At 48.0% G+C, this 11,073-nt stretch overlaps 2 protein-coding genes across 3 annotated transcripts; both read right to left on the reverse strand.

Moving 5' to 3' along the window:
• Positions 1–335: 335 nt before the first annotated feature.
• On the reverse strand, positions 336–3,719 carry LOC125543677 (RAN GTPase-activating protein 2). Of its 2 annotated transcripts, none has more exons than XM_048707106.2 (2): positions 3,511–3,719; positions 336–2,365 (listed from the first exon to the last, which is right to left on the reverse strand). In XM_048707106.2, the coding sequence occupies exon 2, from the start codon at positions 2,335–2,337 to the stop codon at positions 673–675; it is 1,665 nt and encodes a 554-aa protein (XP_048563063.1). In that variant the 5' UTR covers positions 2,338–2,365; positions 3,511–3,719; the 3' UTR covers positions 336–672. The 2 variants fall into 2 exon arrangements, with proteins under 2 accessions (XP_048563063.1, XP_048563061.1); XM_048707104.2 differs by having other exon boundaries at positions 336–2,368.
• A 925-nt stretch (positions 3,720–4,644) lies between these two features.
• Positions 4,645–9,982, reverse strand: LOC125543676 (Calcineurin-like metallo-phosphoesterase superfamily protein). Its single transcript, XM_048707103.2, has 4 exons — positions 9,631–9,982; positions 6,864–7,105; positions 5,146–6,723; positions 4,645–5,045 (listed from the first exon to the last, which is right to left on the reverse strand). The coding sequence occupies exons 1-4, from the start codon at positions 9,893–9,895 to the stop codon at positions 4,929–4,931; spliced, it is 2,202 nt and encodes a 733-aa protein (XP_048563060.1). The 5' UTR covers positions 9,896–9,982; the 3' UTR covers positions 4,645–4,928.
• Positions 9,983–11,073: the final 1,091 nt, after the last annotated feature.

Below are 11,073 nucleotides of genomic sequence, written 5' to 3' on the forward strand. Positions count from 1 at the left end.
TTCATGTAGTAATCCAGAAAAAGAAGAGCAAGCAGAATCCTTCAAGAAAACGGTACTGACCGCACGGTAGGATTGGATAAGGTTATCGTTATTCGTAGGTTTGGTACATCGCTAATGCGGAATATTCCGATAAATGGATGATGGAGGGTGGGACAGTGGAAGTCTGTCTACAGGTGACTGCCCCGATATCCGAGAGCTGGCTGGAAGACGCTCCTGCCGCCGGGGAGAGGCTGTATTCTTCTCTGTACAAACCGCACGGTAGGCAGATCAAAACTTGTTGCCACTGCGAACATATGCAGCACGGAAAATGAGAGGAAAAATGCACGCCACAGATATCAAGCTCCGAAAGAGAGGTCGCAGCATATAGATAGGTGGTTCCCAACATATCACAGTTTGATGATTTAAGGGTCCTCGACCAGAGAACCAAGACGGTGCTAAAAGCATGAAAAAACAAAGAAGTTCCAACCAAAGTTACAGATAAACCAAACCGCGCCAGGGCTACACCAAAACAGGCTGCTCGGCTCGGTTCAAAGGCAATTGAGCCGGCCACAGCGACGAGTTCCTTATCATTCCACGAAATTCAATTCCAACTGGTCCAGCGAAGTGTTTCCGAAGCTAAAACCGGAGCAAACGACGAAAGCAGGGGGGGGGGGGGGGGGGGAGGGGGGGGGCTTAGTCCTCCTCCGCCTCCACCTTCAGGTCCTGCAGCTTCGAGCCGAGGCCAGCATCCTTCCCGTTATCGTCCCCATACTTTGCCTCATCATCATCGTCCTCTTCTTCGTCCTCGTCATCCGGGTTCCCCTCGGGCTCGTTCTCGTCCAGCGGGCCAAGCACGTCCGCCGAGTTCTCGCCTGCCTTCAGGATCTTCCTCACCTCGTCAATCCCTTCCTCGGGGATGTAGTTCGCGTTCATGTTCAGCAGCACGAAGCCTGGCTTGTTGGCGACCGCCTGGGCAAAGCAGCGGGCTCCAGACCTCTGAAACAGATTGGTGCTCACGTCAAGCTCCTTCAAATCTGGGTGGCCCTCTTGCAGAGACTTTGCGACCGCCGCCGCCCCGGCATCCTTCAGCTCGTTCTCAGCCAAGGTCAGCTTCTTGAGCGACTGCATTGCGGTCAAGCATTCCGCCAAAGGCTTGGCTGCCTCGGCGGTTATCTCATTTCCTGCCATCTCAAGGATCACCAGCTGAGGTGCAGACTCCTTGAGGACATTCACAATTGCTATGGTGCCCTCGTTCTCGAGATTGAGGTCGCTGAGGTACAGCTCAACAAGATCTCCAAGCTTTGGAAGGGTTTCGCTGAGAGCCACCCCTGCCTCGACACCAAATAAGTTGTCCCTGATATCAAGCTTCTTCAGACGAGTGCATGTCCCCAGGGCCTCGGCCAATGCCACTCCACCATCAGATCCTATTCTTGTTGCTGAGCACCTAAAACTCTCAAGATTTGGAGAACGCTTGACCATCTCAGCAATGAACATAGCACCTTCATCACCAGTCATATTGTTGTGGAAGTGGAGAACCTTAAGCTTCTCAGTTGATGGAATAAGCTCAGACAGAGCCTTGGCAGCTTCCCCTGATATGCCATCGTTCATCACATATAGTTCTTCCAGGTCGCCCTGTGATTTTAGCAGCTCTGTGAACGCCCTCACACCCTTCTCACCTAAAGCATTGTCAGAGATGTTCAGGTATCTCAGTACAGACCCTGCTAAAGCTTTGGAGAATATCCGCATCACATCAAGGGCTTCATCCTCAGGCCTTCCAGCGACAAAATCTGAGATGTCAACCTCCTTGAGCTGAGATTTTATTGATTCAAGAATTGGCCCAGCAACATTGGCAGCACCAATACCAAAGCTCCTGTTGCTCAAGCAAATTCTGCTATATGAGTTTCCTGGTTCTGTTAGTGGACTCAGAAGTTCCTTTGCTTCGTCCGCCTCAATGAAAGCACGCTTGCCACCAGATATATCAAACACAGTATCAGCAGGCTCAATAGGTGTATCAATAACAGGTGCTTCTGGTTCCGCAGTCGTCCCTGGACCTTTTTTGAGGACTTCCAGCATCAGCTTGCTTGTTTCTTTTGCATATAGCTGGACAGCAGAACTCCCATCACCATCAGGCTCCTTCTTGAAATGCTCATCTGCAGAAGCAAAGCACATCTCCTCAATCCTTTTGGCATTGGCATGAGCCTCTTCTTTGCCCAAAAGGCCATACTTGCGAGAAAAGATTGACTCGGAGGACAGGTTCTTGGTCATCCTCTCTACAAGCATCAGACGAGTGCTTTCACTCGGTGGCCACAGTTTGATGGAGAATGTCCGGGGCTGGAAATCTGGCGCCGCTGAAGCCATGTGGACACGTGGCACTTCACACAATAACCTGCTGGTAAATCAACAAGTGTAGGAATTAGCATGATCCCAAATTACAGAAAGTAATGGACTATTAATAAGTATAAACAATGAAATTAGTGGAGCAATTGAAGGGCCTGTCCCTGAGGGCACCCAACACTAGTATCACCAAGGATACAACAAAACACCAATTAGCAAAACATGGTTAAGTCTACAGTTGACAGACAACATCATCAATTGGTAAAGATAAGCATTTCCCTCAAAGTGATTGTTTTACATAAGAAATCAATGACACAAGAGGCAGTTACAACATAACGGCACTTCAACCCAAAACAAGAAAAATAATAATGTGTAATGTTACTACGGCCGTGTTTGGTTCAGCTGTGTCTCAGCAGGAAAGTAGTAGCTGCGGGCTGTGTGCTATGAGAAAGCAGTAAAGCCATTTGGTAACTAGCTGTCTGACTGAACTGTGGAGCATAAATGCCCTGAATACCACTGAAGCCTTGAGAGATTCTTTACATGCTGTTTAACAATAAGGATCCAATTACATGCTGCTTTAGCTACAAATGATGAAACGGTCATGTAGATAATTAACACACTACCAGGTAGATTTGGGCCATAGAATTTTCGGGTTGATTGGCATGATGAAAACGAAAGCAGATTATTATCAGGTTTAGATAACTGAGCAGACTAATGAAAATAACTAGCAGTAGTATGCACCTACGTTAACACACCTAACTAATTAAGAACCCAGCAACATTGACCACTTGGGTTAGAACTAAGTGCAAGCAGGTAGTACTATGTGTGCATAGAAATCAAAGAAGCAAGCAGAACTCTCTGTGCTCAGAAATCAAACCAGCCGTACGTGCACATACGCAGCACAGAACCGTCTTCGGCTAGGTTCCAGAAGAAGAACAAAACAGATTAGTACTAGCTTGGTCCCGACAACTACGAACATTATTAGCTACGGCGCAAAACAGCGCCCAATGCCCGTGTCATCGGGAAGAACAACAGAACTACGCGGCAGGACAAGCGGATTCACAGATATCTCTATTTCGAAAGCACGAGGCCGCAGATCTGAGATTGGGATGCGAGGGGCACATCGATCCTATCGCGAGTCTGGGAAGGATTCGCGGGACGAACAGGGCATGGAGACCCGTGCTCGCGTTTCCTCACCTTGGATCCGGACGGCGGCGAGCGTCTACTCGGGGAGGGGGAACGGCCGCGGCGGCGTCGGCGTCGGGCTCGCGGGATTAGAGGCGGCCGCTTCCACCCGAGGCCAGCCGCGTCGACCGGGGGCGGAGGCGGCGCGGCGGGGAGGGTGGAGGAGGGCTCGCCGGGAGATCGCCTGGGGCGGGGGCGGGGGCGGGGGGCTGTGCCAGGGGGTAGCGACTGGGAGAGGAAGATGCGGCGGCCGGCGGAGCGTGGGGTTTGTGTAGTGCGGGGGGTGGGGGCGTAGGGTTTCTGGGCACGGTTGCGGCGTCCGATCGGGGGGTTCGAGGAGCGGGGGGCGACGCTCAGCCGTACGATCGACAGGAGTTTGGGGAGCGTGGGCGATCTGGATTTCGAAATTCAAATCTGCGCGGACTCTCTGCCTGCCTGTTGCGGTGCTGCCAGGGCGGCGGATCTATCATTGTCTATCGCGTAGGCACGTGGCGCTATGATTTCTTCCACTCAGCGCTTTTTTTTTCCCCAGTCTATCTAGAGAAAAAAAATGGGGCAAAATTGCCCCCTGGTCTCATTACCACGACACCGAAAAGTGACCATCGGGTTTTCCCAGGCAAGCACAGGTGTCAGAAAAACATACTTTCTCCGCCCGGAATTAGTCGTGCCTCAAACGAACGTGTCTGGAATTAGTTGTGCCTCAAACGAACGTATCTAACACGTGTCTGGACCGAGGGAGTATATATAAGACGTTTTTTCAGTTCATCCCTGAGAGCGCAACATCCAGAGACGATCGTGTTTGGCCAGTTTATCCCTGCTCAAAAGACGACTGTCGGCAAACGGCCAGAGGAAAACCTGTGACTAATCTGGGAGGAATTCCCAGTCTCCAGATGAACTGAACTAAGAGTGTACATGCATAATTCCCCCTACAGTTGACAAGGTACCGGACAAGAGGAGTGCAACATCCACTTCTGAGCTAAAATGAGGTTTCTTGACTCTATCTAGCAAACAAAAAAAAAAAACTGTTCATCATATCGGCATGCTAAAGCTTCCATGGAAGGTGAGTCGGACTCGGACGACATCACCACCCCAAACATCGGACACAGGATGGTGTTGCTCATTGCAAGTACAGTACGGGTCAAATAATTTCATCCAGTGCTAACAAGTTCCTTAACTCCTCGCTCTGAAGAAATGACGTGTTTAGTCTGTATAAATTATGTCCAGTACAATGCTGACAATATCTTTATGCATGTTAGATAGATGGTCTAACAGATCTCCTCTCCAAAAGAAACAAAAAAAGAGTAATAGACGAGTGACCCGGCCAATAAAATCTTCAGCTACGAGCTCTAGCCTTCTAGGTGCTCCGTCTGCAGTGCCTTCGCAACTCCGCCGAAATATAGCACGGTGCTCCCAGCAGGGCCCCGAAACAGCTAAATGGACGAGGTTCTGTAGACAGCAAACGCCATGAGAGCCGGTATGAAGTAGAAGAGCACCGGAGAATGGAGCAGAGGGTCCATGGCAAAGGCCTTCATAAGAGCTCTACACAGCTGCAAGATTGTCAAGGTGTCATCAGTATCTTCAGAGTTGCAAAAAAAAAAAAAACGCAGTCACAGAAGATTTCCATCGACTGAAAGGAAATAATAATACCTTCCAGTGTTTCCACAGAACCACCAGGCAAAAAGCGATGAGGATTTTCCTTATCCAGCGACCGCTCCACAAGCTATCACGCCCTACCTCTCTCCTGCTCTTTTGGTGAGGATCATCTTTTTTCTTTCCTGACTGTGAGAGGTAGTGTTCTCGGAATGCGATCCTCTCGGCAGCCATCGCGGCGAGAATCGCAATCATCGGTAATACCACGAAACAGAGGTGAGGTAGAACGATGACCATGACGTCTGGAGTGCCGGCATGGAAAGTTTTCGTGCCACTTTTAAGAGCCCAACCTCTGAATGTCATGGATGCAAGGCTGCTGTCCTCTGTTACAGGGTGACCAGAAAACCAAGGGAAGACCAACAGATAGATTATATACACCAACAGCAAAGACCACACAAGAACCATCCTGGACAGCTCAACAAAAAGCCAGATAAAACCACCAAGTAGATACTTCAGTGATGTATACTGACCACCGTCCGCACGCAGATATGTGTACACAGATTGTTGATCCTTAAGTAGCACTACTGAAGCTCGTGGCACGAGAAGCAGTGTGAAAATCAGAGCAAGAACGCACTGCAGTGCGGGGTGATATACCGACGCCCACTGGATGCCCATCACGAAAAATTCCTTCCATGTCCAGTTAACTTCTGCAAACAACCCATTCACAGAGAATGGCCTCAACTGGCTGACACTAATGTCACCTGTTATATCCATCGCTTCGATTTGCAGCCAGTACCGATCTGGAGAAGGATCTGCAAATGCTCTCCAGTTCCATGGAATTAAATACATATCTCCTCTAGAATCATTGGCACTCACTCTTTTCATTTCGCTGTCGAATACCACTTCAAGGTTTCCTGGCCTTGAGTCATATATCTTTGCTGAGACAGTTACTATCTCATGTCGAGAGAATACAAGCGCCCTCACCGTGTCAAAAGTTGAAGCTCCCATGGCGTGACATTTGAAATCACGAGGAGCAGATGTTCTCTGCATAAATCTCGAGTCCAGAGGGAAGGTAGCTAGTATAATTACACTTTTTGAACCTAACCTGAAATCTATGTCAGTAAAGGAGACAAATCCATCATCAATTGCTAATATCCTCATACTTCTACTCCTTTTCCAATCGCCAATCTCCCACTCCCAGAACTCCTCAACAGGTGCTGCTGCTTCAGAACAGTTCTCTTCAGCACTCGGGATTGCATATCCTTGGTGCATGTTAGACTGGTAGTAGTGTTCATACAGTGATGGTTCCTGAGTTGCTCGATGATAGTAACGCTTCAAATTCTTGCCAAACCTTGTGTGAAGATGTCCACACAAGTATGCTGCTAATGAGTGCTTTAGAAAGACATCCTTGATATTTTTTCCTGATTCTGTCAATGCTGAGAAAGACATCGGGAAGTGCCCAACTGTAATTTTTGTGACTGGAGCCTTGTTGAAGTCAGTGTCCCACTGCGACAGTGATTGGTCCAGTTCTATAAGCTGCTTGTCAGTTGGATGCCCAAATAAATTGGTTGGGCCCCTAAGTCCGATCTCCATTGTGCTATCGAAGCCAACAAACAGATGCTTCCGGCCATTATTCTGCAGATCCATCCACAATCTACCATATGTTATGCCAAGCGTATTCAGAAAATGCAATCAAAACTAATCATTTGCAGTACATTTAATGAGAAGACGCTAAAGAAACAATAAGCAACGGGATGTATATAAGAAGCACTGACCTCCAAAGTGATGCTTTGCACGCGCCCCTGTCGTCTTAGGTTAGCATTGATGCTATATTTCTCGTAGAAGTCATAGTCCCCACCAGACACAGGTACACCAAAGCTATCATGGTTTCCTCTCAGATCATAGAATTTTTTTCTTGGAAGCTTGCTACTCTCAATGACATCCTTCATCGTACTACTATATTCCATCCACTCCACCTCATTTTGCTTCATTGTAAGCAGATCTTTGCTTTTCCCCTCTAATCACAAAATAAAAATAGCACTTGAGATAAATCCCAATACATAATCAGTTATAAACTATTTGGCATATGGACACCTTTCGAAATGAATGCAGCTGGTTTCACGTCTTCCAAAATTAGAAAGTGGTTAGTTGGTTGAGGTTTTGAGGGCAGTGAAGATCAGCTGTAGTGCTGATTGCAACTGCCTAGTTACAAGCGAACAGGTTGGAACCAGAAAAGCAAGCAGCTGTTTACTCAAGTAAAAAATTCCGATCATTTGTTAGTTATTTTATAAGTTCGCCAGTAGTCCGTGCCTTAATGCATGTGATATTAAAAGAGTCCGTGACAACTGACAACAAATGACTATGTTGATTGTGGTTCTATGTCCGATTTTTGCAACTTCGAACTTTAGGCCTTTATTACTCAGTCGCCAGCTTCTGACAACAAAGCACTTTTGCTCCTATTCATGTCGAACCTGGACTCGCTGTCCAGCTTGCCGATATTTTGGGATGCAAAGTGGCATCCTTCCCTCAATCTTACCTCGGTCTACCTTTGTCCACCCACAAACTCAATCTGAAAGACTTCTTTTTCATCATAGATAAGATCGACCGTCGTCTAGCTGGGTGGCGAGGGGTACTTCTATCTCTTGCCGGTCGTGCCATTCTGGTTCGTGTGGTCCTTAGGGCCTTACCAATCTACGCCATGTCTGCTCTACTGCTCCTGGTGGGCATTGTCCAGGACACCGATAAACGTTGTAGGTCCTTTTTTTGGGCGGGTCAGGAAAAAGTGTCTGGTGGGCAGTGTAAAGTGGCTTGGGACTTTGTTTGTGCGCCGTTCTCGCATGGGGGTCTAGGTTTCTCCTCTCTTCAACACTTAAACTCTTGCCTTCTTCTTTCCCATCTAAACAAAATTCACTCGTACATTGCTTCTAGGGGTAACTCTCATCTTGCTCTGAAATATGGATGGTCTGATACTCGTGACCTTGATTCTCCGCATCCTTTTGAGTCCAACGTTTGGCATGATATCGCCAAGGGGCTAGAATTCTTCCGTTCCATAACTAAGGTGGATATTGGTAATGGTACGACAACCGCTTTCTGGCTAGATCTATGGTTTAACGGCTCCACTCAAAACCTTGCAACAATTTTCCCCGCTCTTTTTTCTCATACTCTCAGACCCGCGGCCACTGTCGCACGGGTGCTAGGCTATCCTGCCTTGAACCTTGACCTGGCTCCTCGCCTTACTCATGCCGCCGAACTCGAATTGGGAAACCTTCGCGCTATGCTTGCATCTGTTTCCTTGAATTTGCAGGTGATGGACAAACGAACGGGACGTTTTGATGGCAAGCCTATGACTTGCAAATCGGCCTACAGGGCTGTTTGGATCACCAAGCCAATTGACCCCTTCGCAACGGCCATTTGGAAGAACTATGCACCCAACAAATGCAGAATTTTTCTATGGCTAGCACACAAAAACCGGCTATTCACCAACGAAAGACGATTCAAAAGGGGGTTAACAAACTCCGCCTGCTGCCCCTTCTGCCCGGATACAGAATCAATCACTCACCTGCTTCTGCACTGCCACCACCTGCATCCGTTTTGGGAAGAGCTAAATTCAGTTACTGCCACGCTACCGACGGACCTACACCAGCTATGGGGACAGGGCCTATCCAACAAACCTCGCTCCACGGTGATCATTGCTATTCTGTGGAATATTTGGAAAAGAAGAAATGCCAAAGCTTTTCGGAATGAAATTCAACCGATCAACCTCGTAGCCCGCTCGGCTGCCGACGACCTCATGCTTTGGTCTAATAGATGCTCCAATGAGCAAGTTCTGCACCTTCTTCGAGATTGGAGTACCATGTTGTTCCACTTATCTATGAGATTGTAGCTTTTTGATTTGTACTCTCAACCCCCCTTCCCTGTCTCTGCCTTGTAAATGTACTCTTTTATCTATTAATGAAATGGTTCAGGTCGGCGTAAGCCCGCCGTAGCGCCGTCAAAAAAATTACTCAGTCCCCACAGTTACAGTTACAGTTCATGTTGGGTTGTAACAGGCCTGATACTGGATTCTACTTAAACTGTGAGTTCAGTACTTAAATTTTCAACCTATCTGGTTTTAGCATGAACCGAACGGAAAAGTACCCAACTGCCTCCACTGTTAATGCTGTATCTCACTATCAACGCAGCTCCTTAAACTGTGATTGCAATACTGAAATTCAGTTCAATACCATCGTAGATACAGCGGTACACTAGAAGGTTCTAGCAGTGTACTAATTATAAATGTAATACGGAGTGGATTTTAGATAAAAGTTTCTGCTCCTAGGCACCATCAATTACAGTGCCTTAACGAACCACTCATCCATTTACCACATTTGCTAAAACTAAAGCCTCATCAGTCTCTGAATTCTTTCTGAACTATACCCACGCGCCAACCAAGTTCTACCGAACATCAAACATCGTATCATCCATTCACCCCGAACACGGGGAAGGATCAACAGAAGGAAGGAACAGGAAGGGGGCGATAGAGGGGGGATATGTACAACGCACCGGTGAGGTCGCCGGTGATGAAGACGAGGTCGGGGTTGACCATGGCGAGCGCCGGGCCGACGTATCGCCGGAAGTCGTAGGCGCGCTCCGGGTGGTGCACGCTGAAGTGGAGATCCGAGAGCTGGGCCACCCACACGACCCCCTCCGGCGCGCCGGAGACCTCCGCCACCGCCCTCTCGTCACCGGCGACGGACCACGGCGCGGGACCCGCCGCGGCGACGAGGGCTAGGAGAATGGGGAGCAGCCGGTTCCCGCGCGGACCCATGGCGAAGGCGCAGACGAGGGCCCGAGGAGGGGAGCAGGACGAAGAGGCTGCAGTTTACGCTATCAATGACCAGAGAGAACAGCGGAATACGTTTGCGTATGCCTGATTTTTTTTCATGGTAATATGTGTCTCATTACGTAAGCACCGACATTACAAGACTGAAAAGATAAGATAATCTTATGCAAAATACCAGCACCTGTTCCTCTTCTTCGACACCACCAAAGCGGCCATCAAAGGGAAAAGAAACAAATCACCTCTTCACCCGAGTTCGACGCGGCTCCATTGCTAATCTGCAGCTTTACGGGCCTCAAAAATAATTTGCCAGAAGTAAAACCATTGCCGTTGAAAGAATCACGATTTTGTTATACAATTTTACGACTTAATGATCCAAACGAACCCATGTGATTCTATGATTTTAGTTCTTAGAATCTACGTTTCTACGATCCTGATAGCGAAGATTCTATGATTTGCGATTCTATCATCAAAGCTTCGATCCAATTCAAAATCATAATTTTGACAACCTTGTCACACCATCCATGAACCCTAACACAGCTAATCTAAATGATCGACAAACACATGATGCCATCAACTTCGAGACGCCGTCATAAAAGGCACCGCCGGTGTGGGAGTGAAGCTGGGGCAGATTTATTCGTCCAGGCGCCGCTCCCACCACCCCAACGACGCACCACGACCTACAAATCCAAAACCTAACTACAAGCGTAGGAACGGGGTCCTCCCCTCTCTCCTGCCGCCGGAGTAGCCAGAAGGAGAGGGGGCCAACGCCCTGGTCGGCTGAGATCGGAGGAAGAAAATTGCCTCCCTAGTCGCCTAGTGTGGCGGCGGCTAGGGTAAGGAAGACGTACGGCGCCTTCGTATGCCTGAATTTGCCCTCAAGCGAGGGTACACGAAAGTATGTCTTTGTTCGCTCCAAAAAAAGTACATCTTTGTAAGTACTATACATATCGCTCATGTTGAAAAGAATATACGAATGCACAACCTTTTGTGTATCGTGCAATTTCCTCTCTTGTGAGTCTTTTAGTATAGAAACTTTGAAGCACTCAAGTTCTACAGGAAATTTTGTAACTATTTGATTCAAAGGATTTAGAAAAGAATTTTGGAGGATTCTAGTTCTTCTGAATTTTGGAAGATCAAATGGCCATATACACTTTTGTACTCCT

The sequence above is a fragment of the Triticum urartu genome, chromosome 3A (genome assembly GCF_056163025.1).
Source record: "Triticum urartu cultivar PI428250 chromosome 3A, HENAU_Tu73, whole genome shotgun sequence".
NCBI classification, from domain to species: domain Eukaryota; kingdom Viridiplantae; phylum Streptophyta; class Magnoliopsida; order Poales; family Poaceae; genus Triticum; species Triticum urartu.

What these genes read in the sequence shown, in the direction of transcription:
- LOC125543676 (XM_048707103.2), bottom strand. Translation starts at nt 9,895, where the DNA reads ATGGGTCCGCGCGGGAACCGGCTGCTCCCCATTCTCCTAGCCCTCGTC. An exon ending in CATCACCGGCGACCTCACCG is followed by an intron (nt 7,106 to 9,630) that starts GTGCGTTGTACA and finishes TTTTGTGATTAG; the next exon opens with AGGGGAAAAGCAAAGATCTG. An exon ending in TTCTGTGGAAACACTGGAAG is followed by an intron (nt 5,046 to 5,145) that starts GTATTATTATTT and finishes ACAATCTTGCAG; the next exon opens with CTGTGTAGAGCTCTTATGAA.
- LOC125543677 (XM_048707106.2), bottom strand. Translation starts at nt 2,337, where the DNA reads ATGGCTTCAGCGGCGCCAGATTTCCAGCCCCGGACATTCTCCATCAAA.